A 23,648-nucleotide genomic window follows, 5' to 3' on the forward strand; every position below is an offset into this window, starting at 1 on the left:
AAGCTCACATTACCTGAATCAACATGCAGCATCGTCTTCAGTGGTGCAAAGGGTATGTATAGTGGGACGTGAAAGTTTGTGTTATGGAGTGACAAATCATGCCATACTCTCCACCGAGCAGATGCTCAGTGAACATCTTTTACTAGAGTGTGTAACCCGAACTACAAAATTCAGAGGTGGCAGGGTGATGTATGCTCCTGTTTTTCATGGTTTGGCCTCAGATCTCTGTTTATGGTGACATTGAACTCCGAGAAGTATCTGAACATTCTGGACAAGACAATGCAATGCTTCCTACTTTGTGGAGTTTCTACGGAACTGACCAGTGTGTCTTTCAGCAAGACAATGCACCATGTTTTTAAGGCTGTTGCTGTAACTGCTTGGTTGGTGGACATGAACATCACCGCACTTGGCTGACCTCCTAAGAGTCCTGGTCTCAACTCAACCCTATTGAACATCTATAGGATGAAATGGAGCATAGGATTGCTGCAATTAACACAACAAAGGACATTCCGCATCCTATTAAGGTGGGTGTTATAGTTGTTTGTTCTTCACATTATGGTGTCTGTTGACTTCTTTCCAAGAAGTGTATGTATGTATGTTCAAATAAAGCTATTTTATGAGGAGGATTCTGCATCATTTATCAACAGAGATAAGCATATTCTTCATCAAGAAATTTCATGATCATTCCATCCTACTGTATTTATTACTTAATTGCAGAGAAGAGCTAAGAACTGTAAGAACAATTTGTATTACATGATGTTTGGCAAGCTTTAAAATTATGCATTTTAATTTACTTGGTTGGGTGTGGTGGATTTTAAGTCTTAATTTGGAGAATTTTGTGGAAAGTAAATTTAACTTTTCTCTGGATTATATTTAAGTCTAAGGTGCTGGTTATTAAATTTCTAGGATTATAAAATTAAATGATTAACATAATGGGACAAGGATAGTTTAATTAAAATTAAACCTGTTAAGCATATTAAAGTCAAAGTAATTATTAGTTTTATTACAATATACAAAATTTTGTATTAAACCTGATAGCGTCTTCCATTTTATCTTGGTGTGTTTAGATAAACTTAGCTAAATCTATAATAATTACACAGATGACAGGTGAACTCATTTAGGCCACTTTCATATAAGTTATTCATAAAGGTGTTGAGTCTGGGAGAGAAGTTTTTTTTTCATGCATGTTGTTTGCTTCAAATTTTATTTGAGCAGAATTTTCAATAACTAAAGTTGTTTATTGTTGAGGAATTAATTTACTTGAAAATTTTCCGCATTATTAATTTTTAGTAAAACATTTTGTTTAATAGGAAGAATATTTTAATGGAGGCTGGATTTATGTTCATGCTTCTTTAATTGCTATTCTGCCAGCACTAGCAGCTTTGAGATTATAGAAATTTGCTTTCTGTTTAAAATATCAGCCAGCCAAATCTGTTTCATTTCATTAGCTTCCACATGACTGATAATGAAAGTCAAATACAGAACACATTAGGTTTGTGATTCCATGCAGTGGTAGGTATAGATGGGAAGGATGGAGGCTTAGCACCTCTTAAGAAATTCAGAGCAGAATAATATTGTAAATTTTAATTTAAATGATAAAAAAAGAGAAACACTTTTTGAATTATAGCAATATTTTAAATGTTATTTGCTGAAATCAAAGTAAATTATATTAATAAATAAGTAATGTTATAAGCTTAATAAATACTTCTAAATATCATGATAATCCTTCTCATAGTGTCCCTCCCCTTGATGAGTCCATGGACTCACTGGAGCTATAATAATAATAATAATTTTTATCAGTCACTTCCTTCCAAAACTAAAGTTTTGATCTACCACTAGTTCCAAGTAGTAACTCCCACTGTTAGTGGTCTGACCTATTGTGAAGCTAGTGAATGTAGTTCAAGTGCATAGATAATATTTTAAATTGCTATTTACTTTTATAACCCTCAAGGAACTTAAGTTCTAAGTGATCATGCATTGGCGGCATTATTTCAGGATCTCTTAAGACAAAGGTACAAAAGTGAGTTTGGTTCATTCTACAATTATTTATGTTTTCATCAGAAAAGATACAGATGCAGGTTCAGCACTTAACAAAAAAAAATAGCCTTATCTATTGCTATGAATTCAAGAAAAGGCAAAATCATTTTGTGAGGACTTAAAGAAATCTTATCTGCAAGGAGAAGGAAGAGATTAAAGAACCAGAAAGATTTCCATAATGAAAACTTTAGCTCAAAAGATGCAGAAGGATGCTGAGTAGAACTTCCATCTCTCTCTCTCTTCTGGAAGACTAATTTATACTGCTGTTAAGGCAGCAACATGTTAATAACTCCACAGATCCAAATCTTTAATGGTCTCTCTTCACAATGCCTTGCCATGGCTTACTACTGTATGACAAGAAGAGAAGATGAATTTTGCAGATGTCATAAGACAAATTCTGTAAATGTTCACATTTACAGAAAAATATTTTATTCAATTTTCTTTTTATGTAATAAATGTTTTTTTTATATTAAAATCATTTAGTTCTGACAAAAATAAATACAAATTTACATATTCTTTATCCTTATGTTTGATTTCATACAAAATCTAAATGATTAGAAATAAGGCAATTTAATGTAGTAAAGTGAAGTTAGGCATATATTCAGATAAGAAACTTCCATTCATAACTGCTATTAGATTATAAACTATTCTGTTCACCATGAAGATACCTGTACCAAATCTTGCCAATATTTCATCTCAAACCTCAAATTCTGTTAAATAAGATCCTAAAAACATCATAAAACACATTAGCTAGGTTTAGAGCTAAGAAAATAGGATACAAAAGTCTTTGAATCTCTAGCCAAATTATGTTTATCATTTCATCAATAAGTCTATTATGGGTTTAAAACTGCCATTTCTACATTATTTAATTCTAAAATTCAAGGCTCTTTTTGGGAAACTAATTTTTAACTTGTTAAGAGATATTGGCTTGAACAAACAGTATTCGAATAGTCTTCAAAATGCTTATTACTTGATTATATTTAATTTAATTTCCAAAATAAGATTTCCTACCTCTAACTGAACAAATATCACTATCACTGTACTTTCTTTGCTAAGCTGTATTGCAGTATGTTATATGCTTCACAATAAATGTTTTACTTTTACATACCTTTATTTTCACCAACCTCTAATACACTGCTGGCTTGCTGTTGGTATAAAAAAGATACTCCTCTCCTGTGCAGACCTTCATTAAATGTAAGTGAACACAGCTATTTTTGTGGATGAGTCCTTTGATTCCAGGGATGTGTTATGTCTTCTTCTTCTTAAGAAGACATAACACAAGTGGCCTGTTCCGGTCTCATGCCATCTCTTTCTTGGTCTTCCGATTCTTCTTTTTCCACTTATTTTGTATCTATATAATATTTTTTGGTAGTCTGCTGTTGTCCATTCGATTTAAGCCATTTTTATTTATACTGTCTTATGTAGTAGTTAATTGGTTTTATTTTCAAGGGTTGCAAGATTTCTTCATTTGTTTTATGGTCCCACTTGGTATATCCAGCTGTTTTTCTGAGAAACTTCATTTCTGCTGTTTGTATTATGTAATAATAATAATAATGACAACCTTTTCATTTATCATTTCCAGAGAACTGCCAACAGTGTAGCTATCACAGAACAGTTTTTTCTGAGAATCCTAGTCCAAACTAGAAGTATCTCAACATCACACCTGTCCATTCTTCTTAACAAACAGGATGGTGCGCGCGCGCGCGCACACACACACACACACACACACACACACACACACACACACACACACACACACACACACACACACACAAACAAGCTTTTTAATGGTTCACTGTCCAATTACAGAAGAATTAGCACTACAAAAGCTGAACGTTGTTTAGGGGTGATGGTTTGCTTATATGCAGCAACTCTTTTCAATGACATTTAGTACATTATGTTCTGGTATAAACTCTACTGCTGAGGACTTTCTGAAATTTAAGAGAATCTATTGATATATGGCAGTTTATGTGGTCTGCTTGACTTTCTTTTCACCATCCTGTTTCTCTCATCTTTTAATGATATTGAATGCTCTAAATGCAATCACAAACTAATTGGTGACTAAAATGCAGATTATGATAATACCTTGCTGGAAGTTGGTTTTATAACTCTAACCCATGCTCCATTTGTAATGCAACATACCTCCAATCATTTAGCAGACATTCCTTTGGCTTATGCCTTGTGTCTCATGGTTTCTCAATGGTATGCAGTATTCAAGAAAAGTAGAGTATCCATATAATTTTTACAAAATAATTATATATATAGATATTCTCTGATGTGATTAGCAATGATTGCAGCTGTAAACACCTAAAAAAAGAGGAAGATACTGCACTAATCAAAATGGCATCCAAACTAGATAGTGATTAGCAAGTTCAGCCATACAATACCACACAGCATATATATATATGACCCATCTATTAGCAAAATAGTGAATTTAACTATATTAATTATGGTGTATCAGATACTGAGGATTATCTGTATAGTTATTTAAATTAATATAGAAAATTGATTGGAATTAGTGATGCAATCATCAAGATTTTTACATTTATTATTATTTCTATGATAGTCCCAGCTGTCAGCTGAGCTAAACTTGGAGGGCTAATGGTTGGTTAGATAATCTGGGAATGTTGCTCTAGAAACCAAACAACTTTTTCAAACCATTTCAAGTTTCCTATCAGCCAAGTGGTAAATTCACAGTGGACAATAAAAATCATCTAAAACCTGAACATTCACAAACTTAGTGAGATATGATTTCATAATAAAAGTCTGGGAAGCTATTTTAAATTGAAAAACCCAAGTTACCAAATGACGATTTTTGAAGGTTAAAAAAAAAAATTGGGCAGACAGGTACTTTTATTTTCAAAAAAATTGTGAATGCGAATTTCTTATTTTCAAATTTATGTATAAATCAAAACTGAAAATTATGCATCATTTAATAATATAACAAATAGAAATCTGAATTTTCAATTCTGATCTTTCATTTGATTGAATTACTTCTCATAAAAGTAATGACTGTCAAGTAAACATAAACAATATATTGAAACTATTAGAATCTTTCCTATTATACAGTCTTGTCGATGAAGCATGAGTTAGGACTATTTCAAAACTCCTTAGTTAGATAAGATTTAACTTGTAATGTATGGTATACATACTCAAAAAAATTTCTGAAAATCTTTTATTTACAACTGTAGCCAAGCTATTATCACATCACACACTGCTAAATGGAAAATTTTCTTCTATATAATTTCAACCATCAGAGGCTGGTCCTTGTTTTATGAACTGTATAAATATACAGTTTTTCTCTAATATCACAGACAGGAATTGAGGTAAACAGTGATTGTATACATCTTCCATACTAAAATGTAGAAATGTATATTACCGAACTAAACTTGGAGAAAAACTTCTTTACTAATTAATTACTCACTCTTAACTTTATTAAGGCTTCATCAAAGACATTTAACCATTCCTACACCAGCCCTACTAAAATATTACTAAAGAGTAAGGAATAGATTATTAAAACTTAACATGAAATACAGGGTTTTAAAAAATCTAGGTTTGAAAATCAAAACAAGAATTACTCCGTAAGATGTCTATGACAAATTAAATCAACAAATAGTCCTTTGTATTTTATCCACACAATGATGAAGTTAATTAACAGTACCAACCAATCATATAAAGTGCCAAAACATTATATGGATTGGTAAGATTATGATCTTTATGTGCTTTACAATGAGCAGGAGTCTTGTGTACATATTTCTAAATTTCAACTTACCAGAGCTCCTTTCATTTTTTTCTTTTTAAAGCTGAGACTGCCTAATTTCTGCTAATGCCTCACTACATGCTGGCTAACTAATATATATTTGCAAAGCTCCTTCAGGATTTCAATATTTTTATTTGAAAATCAATAATTAAAAATACATCTCAGTAGTTTATTTTAAAGATTCAGTGTTATATGTAAAACAACACAAGAAAGTTGGTGACAGTATAAAAAATGAACATATATGTAGTTTTATCAACTTTTTTACATCTACATGATTACCTGCTTTTAGAATTTCATCACACCCAACCGTTGGAAAATTTCTGAAATATTATAAACAGCCTAACATAATAATGTATTTATGTACTTGTGTTTCATTGCACTAAAGTGACAAAAATCTGTTATTGGTGTCAGTGTGAGCAGCAATAAACACCACAGTGTACCTCGTTAACATACCGTTCAAGTCAAGATTCAAAATTTAGTGAGTATGGATCTAACCAAACAATTGCTTCTAATAAATAAATCTTTAAGCTATTTGATATTACTCACTGCAGTTGGCAGTGATTACACATTTCACAAATAAAATGGGGGAAAAAAAAAAGAAAATAACTTTTGAAACTATTGAAAGAAAAGTCTTTTTTTTGCAATATATTTCCTAATTTCTATTACACATGTGCATGCGTGTGCACAAACACACACACATTACAGCTTGATTTATTTCACATGGTAATAATGTAATGAAATAATAAAATCGTAGAAATTTCAATTTTCAACCTTGACCGAAGCAGCAGCATGCAGAGATCATGGATTCTAATGAGTGCAGTTTTCAAAACCACTTTCTATTTTTTTAAAAAAAACTTAATATTTTAATATTCTTTTCTGACAATCTAAATTTATAACACTTATTGTGATACCCTGTGCCTTCGAGACCAGCCTGAGAAACAATTCATTAAATACATACTGACATTATAATACATGAGATTTGAATTCAATTCTATAATTTAAGATGCTAACAAAATACAAATAGCATAAATGTGTTTCCAATCACACCGAATTTCACTGTTTAATTACAGCAGATATAATTCACAAGCTTTCAGCTAAAAGTGACCAAATAATTCACTTACTAATAAAGAAAAAGTTGTATATCAAGCACAGCTAAAATAAATGACTTTTTCTAAGTGACAATAGGAATAAGTAGCTTCTTCTTCTTTTTTTTTTTTTTTGATGAAGGAATACTTACAAAATATTTCAAAAATAATTTAATTATGATGCATAAAATTGCCCCTATACAATATTTCACCTCCCTACAAGTCAAATGATAAAAAAATACTGAACTACACATTTCAATAACATTAAGCACACGTTGACTTCTAGCTGAAAACTGGGCATAAAAAACATTAATACACACACACATACAAAGATAACTGCTGAAAACTCCTTTACAGGTCAAAAGTTGAAATAAGACAAACTGCTCAAGACAATATGAAAGAAAGCAAAACATTTAAAATGCGGGAAGTATAGATTACTAGAGGTTGACGAAATAAGGTATACTGAAATAATATATTAGTAAATTCCGAAACAAGAAATAACCACACCATTTACACTTCCCCCCCAAAAGCACTTTTTTGTATAACAAATTTCTCTTGACATACTTTTTTCCCTTGTGCTTGTAGTTGTTCAAAAATAGAATATACAGAGTATTAATGGCTACAACGAGGCTGCTGTATTTTTTTTTTTTTAATCCCCTGGTACTGCACTTTTATATTTTATGTACAACATCTTTAAAATTATCTACACTGAATCCTACTCTTGCTCAAATTTAACAAAATTAGATTTTCTAAGCTTGCCAGACAAAGAATTAATTACTCCACTTTTTAAAAAAGCACAAATTAAAACCTGCTGGCATTTGCAATTCTTTAGATTAGGTTTTAAAAAAAAAAACTTACCACAGCTATGATTTCAAAAAAGGTAAGAGCAGGTAAAGAGAAAATGATAACAGCAACACATAACACTAAGTAATATAAGTTTAACACTGTGAACCAATAAATAACACTGTTTCAAAACTTCTTTTCCAATATACTTTGAATTTATTCTATAAATTCACCCATATTTGAACCAGCTAGCAGGATTTTTATAAGAAGGAAAATTTTCTTATCAATCCAATAATAATAATGTTAATATTAGAAAATTTGAGTTAGAGTGGATTACTTGTAGTCTATTTGGCTGCTTAAACAAAAATAGCCAAAGATTCAGATGTTAACCTTTATTCTGAAAGCCAAGTATTTTTACTGGGCCAAACAGGTTGGGTGTCTGTATGAAAAAACACGTTTTATTTTGCCAAAAACTGCCGAGTACAAAAACGGTGAATTTCAACCATGACTGATTATGTAATAAATGCTGAAATGATTTGTTGTAGTGATGATGTGTGAAAAGGAAATATATATATTTATATATATATATATATATTTATATATATCTGACATCAATTTTTTTCCTATGAACTTTTGTGCAGATAGTTTTGTACAATGTGAACAACAGTGTACAGGAAGTTTTTCTTACAAAAGGATAAATGAGAAATATGGCATGACAGGCTATGTATAATTCACTGGACACAACAAGAAACTGCTGCCCAACTAGTCATTGGACTATACAGGTACATTAATACGTCACTCTTTGATATCAACCCCATAAAACACTTCCTTATTATGATGTATTATCATAAGTGAAGCTTCAATAAATAAGTTACACCAATTTATCATACCCACACCTTCTACTTGGCTGGCTATTTAAAAAGCATATTTTAAAACTTGAGTGACAAAAAAATGTGGGAATAAAAAGCAATACAATCAGTCAGTACCACTTAAGACACAGCGCTTGTCCTGGAAACCAAGGCTGGTTGAAATAAATTTATGTTCACCAGAGAGGAGATGTCACTCTGCACAGTTCTACAGGGCCTGAGAGAGACAGTCATTTACACCTCATAAGAGTCTTTCGGGGAGTTTTGGTCATAGTCACTAAAAAGCACCACATTTTTTCTCACGAAGAGTCCAGATAATCGGGATCACTTCCGCAATTATCGTCTGATACATCAGAGTCTACAATACGCCGCCGCTTCTTTTTGTGCTTCTTTTTTACTTTTTCTTTTGTACTCCTTGGAGTTTTATGTCTATGTGAACGACTAATACTCTGAGAGGGCGATTTACTTTTTGGAGTTGAAGTAGTTCTTGCCCTGTCTGTGTGCCGCACACTTGGTGTATTAACAACAGAACTAGCGTCCATTTCCCTAGAAGGATGATCATTCCTATTTCCAGCAGCAGTAACACTACCTTGGTTTTTCTGAGATGATATACTTGATAAATTTACATTTGGTTTTGTATCATCATCGTCATCATCATCATCTGCTGGATCAATTGTTAACATTAACTGTTTAAAATTCAAGTATTGTTGTATCAAATGTTTCTTTCCTTTTTCATCAAGTGGACCTTCTTTATAATCCTCACGCTTCATGAAGTCTATTACAGGAATAGGTTTGAATCTTACGTGGGCCTTTCGATTCAATGCTTTTTCATACACTTTGGCTGCTTCATTTGGAGAGTACTGCTGAATTTTATTATCTGTGAACCCATACATTTCTTTTAGGGTTTGCTTTATAAACAGAAGGAGTACACAACCTTGAGATGCTGTCATACATTCTTGAAGATCTGTAGTTCCTTCTGGAAGACGCTCTAAAATGGTATCGAAGTCATCATCATCATCATCATCATAGTCCTCTTCATTATTTTCATCACAGTTTCTGGGCTTTCCGTCAGGTGCAAGCAGAGCTTCTCTAAACGACTGAAGAAGGTTTGAGCCAGATACAGATAGCATTACATCTATTTGATGAATCACAAAAAGAGGCTCATCTTGTGCTTGATAGGGAAAATATACAATATTATCTGCCATATATAATAATTCTATTAATGGAATTTTTGCTTGTTCATCAAAAAGCTTTAACAAAGACAACAAAAAGGCTCTTCTGTTTTGCCTAGTACCTCTTATAACTGAATATAAAAAACCATTCCTACTCATTGGATGATCAGCAAATCTAACGCCTCTAATGATTTCTTCACTGTGATTTTGTATTAACTGTTGCATTTTAAATGACATCCTTACACCTAAAAGTGCTTTCATTTGAATAAAACCAGGATATTTTTTTTCAATTTCCTGTAAAAGCTGATCAGCTTTTGTTCTAATAACCTGGTCATCATCGGAACCTAAACAAACTAAATAAGGGACTACCTGAACAGGATGAACTAAGCCTTGACCAAGGATAAGTTGGATAACATGAAGCGCAACTTTACGAACTGCTATTTGTGAATGCAACACTGCATCTAGCACTTGCTTCAGGTATACTTGAATAACAGTGCTTGCCATTCCTGAAGTAATATCACCCATTTCTTTAAGATCTTCATCTTTTGACACTTTACTCCATTCGGCATCTTTCTGAATCATTCTTGCTTCCTCTTCTATGAGATATACGGTTAAGTTTTTCAGTACTTGACATTTTAAGTTTGATGAAGCCACAGGATTAGTGAGCAAATATTGGTATAAATCTTTTACTTGGGGTCCCAACATAAATTCATAGTGACGAATCATCATAAAACCAAGCCCTGTAAGTGCTTTCTGTCTAATATCTTCATCTTCATGCCTGTTAAAGTACATTATAGCTTCAAATACACGATCTTTTAAAGGTTCATGACTACTATTTGCTTCATGTCCTGTTTCCATTGCATTAAAATCAAAATGTCTGCAAAAAAGGCCTACAGTGAAAAGAGAGCGTAACAGCTTTGGGCGCTGCTGACTTAAAAGAGGATTTTCTGGATTTTTTTCATGTTCTTTTTTGAATCCAAGAAGCACTACAAAAAACTTCTGAAAACAGTCTCTAACTAACTGGTAGTTGCGTGTAACTCTATTAACCACTGCTCCAAGACAACTAACACAACTAGGGAGAATCATCATACCATGCCGAAGAATAAGCTTGACCATATCCTCTTCAATCTGTGCTAAAAAGGATTCACTGGGGTGTTCGATGAGGGGTACAACTAATTCAAGAGTACGTGCTACATTTTGCAGTACATGATAATCTGCTTGAGTGTTGCATCTCATACTTAAATAAGGTTGTATCGTGGTGGCATGGGGTACAACAAAAGGAGGATGAATTTTACTAAAGAGATACAAAGTTGTCAGACAAGCAACTAGGTTTTGTGTAGCCCCATTTCCTTCTATATTGTGAGATGATTCCTCTAGCTGAAGCACATTTTCAACTAAACAATCTACAATTTGTTTACAAGACTTTACAACAGCTTTATAATTACTATCATCTTTATTTTTAAGAAGATTTGTAAGTAGTTGTTCAAACCATTCTAAGCCTATATCTTTGCATGCAGCTACAACATGTGTTATGTTTCTCACTTTCTGAAGAATTCGCTCTGGATCTTTACTTGATAAAGGTGTAAACCACATACTCTGAAAAACTTCTCCTACCAATTTCTTTATGCCTTCTTCATCGTTAACACGCCGTATTATTTTAACACATATTTCTGGAATTTTAGGAAAGTCTGGTTGTTCTAAACATACATCTTTCATAATTTTTATTACTCTTTTGCGAACACTAACTCCTGTATCCAAGATTCTATCTGTTAACATTTCATAATACTGGCTGGTGAGTTCTGGACGGATCAGGATAAACTTACCCACCAAATCCACTGCAGCTTCCCGCACACTTGTAGACTGATCCAATAATCTTCCGTGCACACCTCTTTGCATATCTGGTCTTGCCAAAATACCAGGATCAGCTTCGACAACCAATGCTAAACATTTCATAGCTTTTGTACGTACAGCAACAGCTGTTTCATTTAATACTCTCAATATCTGTGATAAATAAATATCAAAACTTTGAGAAAAAGGCCTACTAGAGGCTAGAAACCTAGATATTAATTCAGCTGTTTTATAGTCAATATGTTTCTCTTCTTTCATGTTTAAATTACTTAAACTTTCTGGTTTTAAAACACTCAGAAGAAAATGCTTCCTTGATTCAGCCAAAGCCAGTATTTTAGCATTATTCTCTTCAATGTCTATTTCAGGCTTCGTGTCTTCTTTTTCATTTTCTTCTTCTTCCTCCTCTTCGTGTTCATCATAATTCACTTGTGATGATCTTCTTCTCGTCCTCTGAGATCTATTTTTACTGTTTTTAGGAACAGAACGCATATGTTGTTGTTGTTGCTGTTCATCCCTATTCTTTTCTTTGTTTTTTGTGGGTGATCTATTTGCCTTAATTCCTGCTGCTGCATCTCGATACCACTGAGCAACATAAAACTTTCTTGCAAATTGCAAAGCAGGATCACTGTGAATATTCCCATTTAAATATTGTAACAGAGCTTTTTGAAGTATTTGTGTATCATCTAGTTTAGGGGGTTTAATTTTATTTTTTGATTTTTTACTTTTAAGTTGAATTCCACTATCATATAAATCAGTACTGTCACCAACTATTTGTTTAATAATATCATTAATAACTTCTTTTCTTAACTGACTGGTTACAGCATCTTTTCTCAAACGAGCTGCTACTGCACCCAAATAATCAAGAGATGCAACACGAAGAGTCATGTCAAGTGATTTGTTACTGAAATTCTGCACTAGGAGTCTTCCTAAAAGACTTAACAACAGTTCAGAAGCGGGCCACTCTGGTTTATTTACTGTACTTAAAAGATCTTGAACAAAATTCTCGAACAAAGGTCTGTAATCCATTTCTTCATTCTTTGTGCCACACTTTTTAAGAAAAACTGACAAAAAATTTATTGCTGTTCTAACTGCTGATTCATAAGAGGTAATAATTAAAATATCTTTGTCAACATTTAAACCATCCTTTGCATTATCAGGTTTCTTATCACTATCTTCATGCAGAGGAAAAGAAGATTTAGACTCTCTTTCTATTTCTGGTAAGCGCACTACACTGTGTATTAACTGAAGAACTAGAGCAGTTAGCATCTGGATATTTTCCTCAGAATTCAACCTATAATTACGTAAGCTTCTTTTACTAGTGGGTAGTCTTGCTATAGATGCAAGGATATCCTCTAATATAAGCTGCCTATGCTTGTCATATCGTGCAAATACTGATGTAACAAGACGAAGGGCACTTAACTGCAACTCACTCACACCTTCCACAAAGAAAGGACTAACACCTAGGGTAGATACTTGCAAAATGATTGTATCAGTCAAAGTCTGAACTTCTAAAAGCTCAGCCAATAATCCAACTGCTTCATGAAGTTTGTTATAGAGTTGTATTACTGACTTTTCTTTTACTTTATGTGCATGGGCTCTTTTCTGTTTAATATTTCCAACATATCCATCTTTAGATTTTGGATCAATTCGATATGCAGGATCAAACACTGGAAATACAGTATTTTGCATTTGAAACTTAAGAAATAGTACAATTCTTTCAATCACATCTTCAAGAAATACTTTTTCTGGCATATTTGGAGAGGTCATTACATATAAGGCTGTTAACGAGGCATCACAACTACGCATCACCCTTTCCATAGTTAATTCTAACCATAATCTAGCTTCCTCCTCATCTTGCTCATCCATACTCTGTACAGGAAGGAGCTTGGCTCCATCTAACACATTCCTTTCTAAAATACTAAGCAATCTAACAAGACGTTCAGGAGGAAACTGATTCATGGCATGAAGCATCTTTAATTTTGCAGATTCATTACAAAGATCCTGGAGTTGGGCAAGTGGGATCAATGCTTCTGCAGGACATTCTGCATCCTCATCTATTTCAGCTGAAAAGTCAATATCTTCCATAGCATCAAAAATTGCTTCAACAGTCCGAGAAAAGTGGTGATAAGTATTAGTATCCATTAAATCTTCAGCAGAAAGTTCACCTAAAGGCTCTTTTTTTACCTTTTTTGTTTTCAGCTTTTTAACTTTCATATTTACAATATGCCGTGGTGGTGATGGTGGTGGTGGTGGAGGTGATGATTCATGAAATGATACATCACTGTCTGCAGTTTCTGATAGAGGTGATTCTGCATAGCTGGCTTGTTGACTGGATCGTCTTCTTTTCTTTACTCTTTCACCTAAAGACGACTTCCTTATCTTATTGGGCATGTTATTTTCATTAATTTCTTCACTATGGCGTTTCTGTATCTTATTAAAACTTGAATCTTTACCACCTGACCAACATTCACTATTTTTTAACTTCTTCTTTGGTGACGACTTTCCGGAATTTTCCAGATCCTCGCAAGGTGAAGGTTTATGTCTCGACAAATCTCGTGAAGAACTGAAGAATTTTTTATTTTTTATGGATTTCTGGGTTTCATCGGTACTGAAACTTCTTGATTTTCTATTTCTTAATGTAAATTCTTTCACACTTTTCTGTGCTAAAACTTGATCTTCTATAGTTAGCTTATCTAAAATTACTACTGCTTCAGTAACAGACTTTCTCCTCAAGGGTGGTATTAATGTACTTACTTTTGCTTCATCTTCATTTTTTCTCTCTGAATTCTTGGAGCTATTACTACAACTATTACTATCTGAGTTATTTGCTTTATTAACAGGCACAGATGTATCATGGTAGGACTTATTTAGGCAGTCTTGTGTTTTATTTACAACAGTCTTTTCTGGTTGGGATTCAACAGTACTAGTTTCTTCTGATCCAAAAGAAGTAGTGTTTAATGCATGTTGATCAAAGACATGTTTTTTACTGCGATTACTATGTTGTCCTGTAGGTGACATAATGACACTTGATAAATGAACATGCTGTGTGGTTGTAGAGGTGGTACTTGAAGATGAAGATGAGGATGACATCATATCTTTTGCACTGATTGGTGTGAGAAATACAGAGCACGAGGGAAGTGCATCTTCAGATACTTGCTCATTATCAGCAATATGATTTTCTGTCCTATTATTTGGTTTAGATACAGTTGCAATACTTTCCCCACAATTCCCATTGCTATAGGAATGTACAGAGGAGAATTGAGATGTATTTGCTGCTTGATCAATTGATGAACTGTACAAGTGTTGACTCTCCTGCACACTTGGTGGCAGTTGAGCCGACTGATCAGGTCCTTGGGTAATTGCATTATGGTGAATTGAGGGATGTGATTGACCAGATGCTACTGAATGAGCATACTGAGGATACAAATTTAAGGGTGATTTCTGTTGTGGAACATTTGCTGATTTGCTATGTATATGTCTGCTTGCCTGGGCAGGATCCACTGGAAAGTAACTAGGACTTCCCTGTGATGGATGGGGTTGACATGGTGAAACAGATGCTGTATTAAATGAGGACTGTTGAGGATGAATAGATGCTGCAGAACACTGCCTCTGGAGCCAAGACGATGCAGCAGAGTGATGTTCAGCAGTGATGGTGGGATTTGTGTGGACCACTCCTTTGAATAAGTTTGGATTTCTGCTGACCAAAAACTGCACAAGCTGAGAAAGCTGTCCGCCATGTGGAGTACCACCATAATACCCATCCTTCACTTCGATATGATCAGTTGTTGTACAACTGAGTGCCTCTAACAGTGGAGGGACAAAGATCAAATCCTGAGTGCTTAGTAACTGTCGTGCTTCCTCAGGTTCACGAAGATGACTAAGCAGACTTTGATGGCCAGTTGAGCCTGGCAGTGGCGTAGGGAGGGGAAGCTCCAGGAGGAGATCTGTGAGACTCTGAATGCCTGCTAAAGTAGTAATAGGCACACTTGGTCCTTCCCCATTCATCATTGTCCTGATGTGAAATTTTGTAATTCACAACCTTCCAGACATGGTGAAGAAACAAGACAGAATCTTGTAAAATCCGGGTCATGGAGCCTGCACATAAATATAAAATACATACATAAATACATAAGAATATTTAAACACTAAGATGCAATAAATGTTTAACTAGTAATTAGAATAGATTGTAGGTAGATATCACCAACTGATGAATTTTGAGAAAAATATAAATTATCTGATAAGCTAAATGAAATTCACTGCTTGATAAAGCAGGGAATTTCATTTAACACTATAATAATAATTATTATTATTGCAATGAAAGTTGTTTTAAAAATCAGAAAAAAAAAACTTACATTTTTATTGCAAGAAGAGAATTTTCAGTCATGTCTCATGAATGTTGCGAATTCAACTGAATGGTTTAAAAAAACAGCAAATTAAAGACGGCAAGAAGTTATATTCTTGGTTTAATCCTTTATCTAAGTGTAAGCAAACAAAGTTTGCACATGAACTATCTTCACAACTGGAGTATACTAAAGCCTTCACATCGACTGCCTTAGTATCCCAAGCACTTTATCCAAGTGCTTACACTTAGATAAAAGATTAAACGAAGAATATATTTTCTTGGAATCTTTAATTTATAGTATCACCAAGTGAAAAAACATTCAACAAATAAAATAACAGTATTACAACTAAAACACATGCACACAAACATGAACAAACAAAAAAAAAAAAAAATGTAATAAAGATGAGATGTTATAAACATGAGGAAAGATTGATCTGTATACTATCAGAGTGAAAAAGTAATGACTCTGGAGCAGACCCACACAATTACTATAGTAGTGAGGTTATTTAGGTAAACTTAATCCCAAAATTGGGAAAGTGATTACAGAATCAAGTAGACACAAGAAATTAATGAAAACTTGATTAAATATTTCAAGCTGAATCTAGCAGATCATTTTCAGTGCAGTGACAATTCAGATCAAAATATGTTAATAAAATTTTTATTAATTTCTTGTGTCCAAGTGTGATATTAGTAATTACTTTCACTATGCCACAAATGCACTAAAAATACATAAAATGGGAATTTTGTAGCAGTCATACTTCTTTAAACAATTAATTTATCCATACTAAATTATATCAGACAAATTATAATCTTGTTTAATCCAAGTGTAAGCACACAAAGCTTGCAAGTGAAGTATTTTTATTAGGTTACTTGTACATGGAACTCTATTACACAAATTAGAACAAATGGAGATGGATAAGTGGATATCCATCTCCATTTGATGCTGGTTAAGTGGATAAGGGTGGCTGCTGGACAGATGCCTGTGGAATGTTCCCTATGAGGATAGACTGAAGGTGTGTGGATTGCAGAAGTTGGTTGATAGGAGAAAAAGAGAAGATATGACAGAAACATTTAAGTTGCTTTAATGGGTTTTATAGGATAGATGCAAGAGAAAATGTTTCAGCACTTGGTTAGAGGGACCAGAACAAGGGGGTCATCCCTGGAAGTTGAATAAAAGTGTGGTTAGGAGGGAGTGTAAGGACTAGATTTTTTGCTTAGAGAGTTGTGAATGAGTGGAATGGGTTGCCAGAGTCAGTTGTGAGTGCTTTGCCTGTTAATGGGTTCAAGGAAAGGTATGATAGATTGTGTGGAAAAATTGTGAGTCTTCAGATTCCATGGAAGTGCCCGTAGAATAATAATAATAATAATACAGAGGCTAATGACTTCGAATCAAATGCCTTAGCATCCCATAATTTAAAGCATTCTTCCTTTCAGACAAGTATATTGCTATGCATTATGAGAAGGATTATTAACCAGGAAGATACCAAGATTGAATTAATGCAGAAGTCATATTTTCCATACAGAAGTAGTAAAAAGGTGTATTACCTTATTTTTAAAATACTCCAGATTGAAGATACTCGCGTAGAAAGTTTTTTCACTTGGTTAGAAAATAAATTATACTTACTTGTTTAATCCATTGCACAAGTGTAAACAAACAAAGTTTGTGTGTGAAGTATCAACTAAGCTACTTTTATATAGAGGCTAATGATCTCACCAATTGCCTTAGTAACCCTATAATGCAAAGCACACATATCTATATACATATACTCCTTGGTAGGGCTAACCCCAAGGCATGGAGGTTGTCCACACACAAAACCCATTATCACTATTCAGGCCTTGATTCTCCAACGAAGTGTGACAAAGCAGTCCACAATAATAATAAAAAAAAAATCCATCATCATTACATGCTTAGGCCTACATTAATACTAGCTTCAGAGCAACAGTTTTCTTCCATATTAATCTGTTACTTGTCAGGATTCCCATATTATGAGATCTTTCATTTCAGACTTCTAAGACACTGTTAACTACATCAATCTATCAAGATCTTGATTATCATCAGGGTCTCTTTTTCTACCATCAAACACCTTTCCTGAACAGTTATTTTGATATGCTTCACTTTTGAAATGCAAACTCGCACAAGTTTATACTTCCCAAAATGATAAAGATTAGTGTGACTAGTATTCATACTATCAACATGGTATCCTGTACATCCACTGAATTTTCATCATCATCAATTCCTGATATGAGTTGGATGTCATGATATCATTATGATATCATTAGAGAATTAAGTCTAAACTATTACCAGTTTTCTTCCAAATTAATGTGTTATTTTCTGGGTCTCCAATACTGTCATATCTTTTATTTTGGATATCTAAGCAATGTTCCTCCAAGCTATGTGCATATGTAGCCATGTGCCTTTGCATGATTGCATGCAAGACAGTTTCCTGCCTGCTGTCAAAGATAATGCACTAACAGAGTGTGTTTCTTTTTGTTATTGTAATATTAATGCAGCAGTAAATCAGTGGTGACAGTTTTAAGTTTATCCCTGTCAAGATGTCAAAGAGTACAGCTCAAAGATTGGTTCAAGAAAACCACAATGATGTTAAGAAATGTAAAGGCACAGGAAGTTTAGGTTGTTATGGCTAAATGAAGTTGAAAATTGAGACTGTGATATGTATGAATGATAGATTGTGTAAACTGATCTGAAACAGTGTAAACTCTGATCCTGAAAATGATTATTCAACTTGAACTCAGCTTGTCACCAAGTCTCCTTTTCTCTATATCTATACCAAGGGTTCCAGAAATCCACTCACCACAGGTGACTAAACAGCGATAAGTGGCACATGAAGTTATTTGATTCATGTGCCACTGATTTGATTCACTGTCAAGTTATTTGATCACAGGTGGCTACCAATAAATTCATTAGAGAAATTTTATTTCCAGAGAGTTGGAAATAAAATATCTGAATCTGAAATCCTTAATTTGAACATCACAGCATTCTCTTTTAAAGAATCACCTAAACAGTTGCAATTTTAGCTGCTGGTTTTCTCTAAATGTCATAACATAAGCCAATGGAATCTTCACTTTCTTCCCAACTTTTTATCTCCTTTAAGGTTTAGAACTTTATTTTTCTTTCTATATGAAAGACTGTTTCTTTATAGTACCTAAACACTCAACCTGCTATATCTCTCCCTTCCCCAACAGTTCTGTCATCATTGTTGTAATATAACAATTCATAACTGTTAAATATTTTCCCCTCTATATGAAAGATTTCATAAATATCCACTTTCGAGTTTCAAAAATCTCCACATTTCTCTCACAGAAATATTACAGGGTTCTTTTCACTCTATGCATGCTCCACTATGAGATGCACTTCTGGTTTTCATTTTGGTTATGAAGCAATAAAAATGAGCAGCAATTATGTGTTATAGTTATATGCTTTACTTGAAAACAGTAAATCTCGCACACTTGAAATATGTGAGAAAATCACTTATTTCATATATTATCAGATATGCATTTACATTAAATTACAGCTATCATTTCCAATAAATAATTTTTTAATCAAATTAATGCATTAATTTAGTTCAAATTAAACTTATGCGTATATACAGTACGTATGACATATATCTAATAGACAATTTATTCTTACATGCACATTCTTATAATATAAACCAGTAATTATAAACACAAAAAAATTAAAAGTGGCATAATCTAATTAATACTGAAGTTCATATACATCTTATTCTTTCACATCTTTACCTCTTAAGTAGGTGCACAACTTATATATATAGTAATTGTCCTGAGCTTATTTTAACAGCTCACAACATGAATTAGCTCAGTAGCAATTAAACACTTGACATTTTATATAATTAAAATGATTTTTAATACTGTTATTTAAAAAATACAATTATCTTGCAAAGAAAAGTCAAAAACCAGATCATGTGACTGAGTACATCATAAAAAGAGTCAGACTCCACATCGAGGAGCTACCTACTTTCTTGTTTTTGTGAATTTTATTATTTGTCTTCCCTGTTAATTTAATGTTCAGAGATAATTTATATAAATTCATCCTTCATTAGAAACAATACACAAAAAAAAAACATATTGAGCTGTGTTGTGCGATTTACATGATTAAACTATGTTAACCATGTACTTCTGTATCATTACATGTAATGATACAGAAGTACATGAGAATTTAAAAAATGCATTACTTTGTTTTTCAGCATTACCTATAACAATATTTATATAACGTACACCGATATCTTGGATGAGTAAACTTAGATTTAAGTTGTATTTCTGGAACCTTGCCTATATTCAATAAGGAAATTCTTCTGTAATTCTCCCATTAATTTTTTTCCTTTTTTATAGATACCCTTTCCTTACTCCCCCCCTTCCTGTCTTGTATTTGAAAATTTTCTTCTGCATTGCTCCTATAAAATCCCATTAGTAGCTTATTATTGTTTTTATGTGACACTACTCCTTTTTCTATATATATGTATACATGATTAAAAAATAATGACTAGAAGTTGAGAGATACCAAAATAGAAAAAATACTATTGATTATTTGAGTGTGCAACTAGTTTCGTCTTCTTAGAAGACTTCACTGGGTGCATAACATGAAAAGAGAAATACAAAAACACAAGAGATGGCTATAAATTAACTTGCAAACATATTGCTGACATTTTAAGCCATTCTGGATGCCACAGTATTGTTCAGCATGTTCACATGGAAATAGTCTCGTATATATGTCCAACTTGGATAACTGAAGAGTGATAATCAGATAGGTTATAGCTAAGGCTAGTATTAAGATGGACTGGATTGAGGACAATTTCTACTGATTCCACAACTCTTCTCTCCAGCTCATTGTAACATCTAAAAATGTTTTCTGATTTGTTTCAGATCACTAGATGAATGACAGAATCTTCCTCATTAAGGCAGGCAGAATTAAGAACATGATTAGATAGTGCGTTGGCTCTAGTTTTGCCATATGTAATATCTCTCACATATTCTTCCATATGCAACTCAATGGATTTCTTTGTCTGACCAAAATAGGGTCCACTGAAGTTACACCAAATATGATAAACTTCTGCATAATTAGGATGTCATTGTTTCAGGTTAGGTGTACTGAGTAAGGAATGGAGTTTGGAAAGAGCAACAAAAAAAGTGTAGATTTTAAATTTCTTGAGACTTTTAGCTAACTTTGGTGAAATGGAGCTGATATACAGTAGAGATATAAAGCCTTTCACATCAGCACTATCTTCAGTATGGTGAAGATAGCGAATTAAAAAGTAGCTCAGAAACTGTCTGTGGAAAAACTACATCAGCACGCAATAGTCAATGTGTGTGTGTGTGTGTTTTTCTTCATAATTTGGAAACTACTCTGGGACTAAAAATAGACTGTTTTTTCAAGCCACTTCAACTTGTAATAAGCAGGGCAGTGGTCACACACCAGGTGATGAAATTTATTTTCCCACTTATATTTGCAAACATCTATGCCCATAGCCTGCTTTTAGAGAGTGAGTATGCTAACTCTGACAACCACTCTGGCAATCTTTTCAGCTATATCAATCTTTCTTTCTTTCTACCATGTTTCCTCTTTGCCACCTATTGATGAAACTGTAATCCACAATCTGGATCATCTCCATCACTTCCTCTCCTTTCCAAGAAACCTTAGCAACTACATCAGCACACTAAAGTCAGCATGTCATATCAAAGTTTATAAAGAGGAATAAAAACTTCCTGCATAATTAACCTTTCATCTTTTAATGACTGCTCCATTCTGATCTGAGGCCCGAGAAACTACAATTAGTGTTTTTTGATTATTCCCATTCTAACAAAAGTGCTGTTCCTCACACACACACACACACACATATATATAAACTGCACCCCACCTCCCACTGCAACAGTTCTAGTTTCTCTGATTTTGCACTTCCTATCTCTCTCACTAAACAACACATTCTCCAGACCCATAACTTCAAATCCTGCAATCCATCAATCATATAAGGCCTTTCTTCATCAAATTTACCACATCTATAAATTACGCACCATTCCACATACTCAAATTACACATTGGCTCATGCAGTGACTTAAAAATCTTTATTCTCTCATCTTTTCATGTTCATGCCTTGCAGAACTCTTTCTCCTATATCCTTTTTCAAATTTAAACATAAGCATACATTTAAATAAAAATTAATGCAGTGAAACACATTAGTATTTTATCTGCATAAATTTTTTGCCCAAGTATCAAGGGCATTTTCAGTATAAATTCAAAATTAAACAAGGTGCAAGTACACACCAAAAACTTACCAATGAGAACGTACTAGCCACATATGAATAGAGTAGCAGTGCTCAAACTGCTCATAAGTCCTAACATTTTTATATCTCCACCAAACATAGAACTGGAAGAAGTCTGAATAATAGGCATTCTCTTATGGCGTGGTTGTATGAAGAAAGCTGTGCAACTTAGCAAATTTCAATCTAGCAAAATCAAGCCATTCTGAAAATCAGTGTTGTACCATTTTAAATTCTTGGGCAAACTGCAGAATACTTTTATGAATCAGTATCACAAAGAAAGATGAATTAAAAAATATATATAATGATGAATAATAGCATGGAACAAAAGTATATAATTTGTACTTTTGTTTTCAAAAACTGCCCAAGATTTTTATTATTGACCAGCTGTATTGTCAATTCCATCACTGCTTAACTAAGTCTGTAGTGTAACACGTTTAAAGTACTCATGCTCATAAATTTAGATACCACATACTGGCATATTCATATAATAAGATACTAAAAAATCCTCATAGACAGGCTTATACGTTGGTTATGCATTATTAAATCACTTAGGGAATTGACAACGTAGATACAAATATAAATTAAATTGCACTTTAATAAATATTTCTGATATTTCAGCAATGTCACGTTGCCATCTTCAAAAGGAACTTGCAAAAAAGGGCATGTGCACGTAGGCACTACAACACAATAACTGAGAATGAAGCGATGAAGCTATTGTTCTCCTAAAAGTCCTGATAGTGCCCTCTAGTGGGCTAAGTAGGTGTTAAGGTCTTGGCTGAAGGTCTGCTGATGTAAGCCTCCCAAATTTGGGGCAGTCTCATACAACCAAATATGTTGAGGTCTGGAGAGCTTCTTAGGGCTGAGGCTGATTCGATAAATAGTCTTTTGAATTTGTATTTGCTACGGCGTATTACTGTAGCTTTCTTCCACAGTATTCTGTGGCGTGTATCCAGAGCATGGTCTGCAAGACCAGAATGGCTGTACTTGTGAAAACGGATGTAGTCCTTGTATTCAGAAATTCTGATATTTTGCCTGTTTGGCCAAAGTAAGACAGCAGTTTACAGCTGCAAGGGACCTGGTATACGCCAGGTAGGTCTAGGGAAAGTGGCTGGACTTTAGTGGAGCGCATAAGGGATGCCAATTTTCTGCATGGTCTGTAACAGGAGGTCAGGTCATGTTTTTTTTAAGATTTCGTAATTTTTTCCGAGGTGCCTCGGATGTAGGGAATGATGATGGATTTAGCGTAATCCTTGTTGTGGGGTTGTGGTTTGTAGGTTTTAATTTTTTTTTTTTTTTTTTTTGGATTTTTTTTGGAGAGGTAGCCATTGGCTGAGAAAGTGTTGAAGATGTGATTTAGTTGTGTTTAGGGCCATGTTGTTAGAACAGATAAGTTTAGCCCTGTCGTATAGTGTTTTCACCACTCTATATTGTTGTGAGAGGGGTGGTGGTGGGGTTGTTGGT

The 23,648-nt window shown here is 33.6% G+C and overlaps 1 protein-coding gene across 2 annotated transcripts in view; it reads right to left on the bottom strand.

Moving 5' to 3' along the window:
* Positions 1-5,909: 5,909 nt before the first annotated feature.
* The window catches only part of Nipped-B (Nipped-B cohesin loading factor), a 129,407-nt gene continuing 111,668 nt past the window's right edge, over positions 5,910-23,648 (bottom strand). For both annotated transcript variants that reach the window (XM_090395331.1, XM_090395330.1), the window contains one exon: positions 5,910-15,646. In XM_090395331.1, coding sequence (XP_090251457.1) covers positions 8,831-15,559 — 6,729 coding nt within the window. In that variant the 5' untranslated portion in view covers positions 15,560-15,646 and the 3' untranslated portion in view covers positions 5,910-8,830. The remainder of the gene's footprint in view (positions 15,647-23,648) is intronic.

This window comes from Typopeltis vanoorti, chromosome 7 (assembly GCF_054136105.1).
Source record: "Typopeltis vanoorti isolate ZY-2024b chromosome 7, IOZ_Tvanoo_1.0, whole genome shotgun sequence".
In the NCBI taxonomy this organism is placed as follows: Eukaryota; Metazoa; Arthropoda; class Arachnida; order Uropygi; family Thelyphonidae; genus Typopeltis; species Typopeltis vanoorti.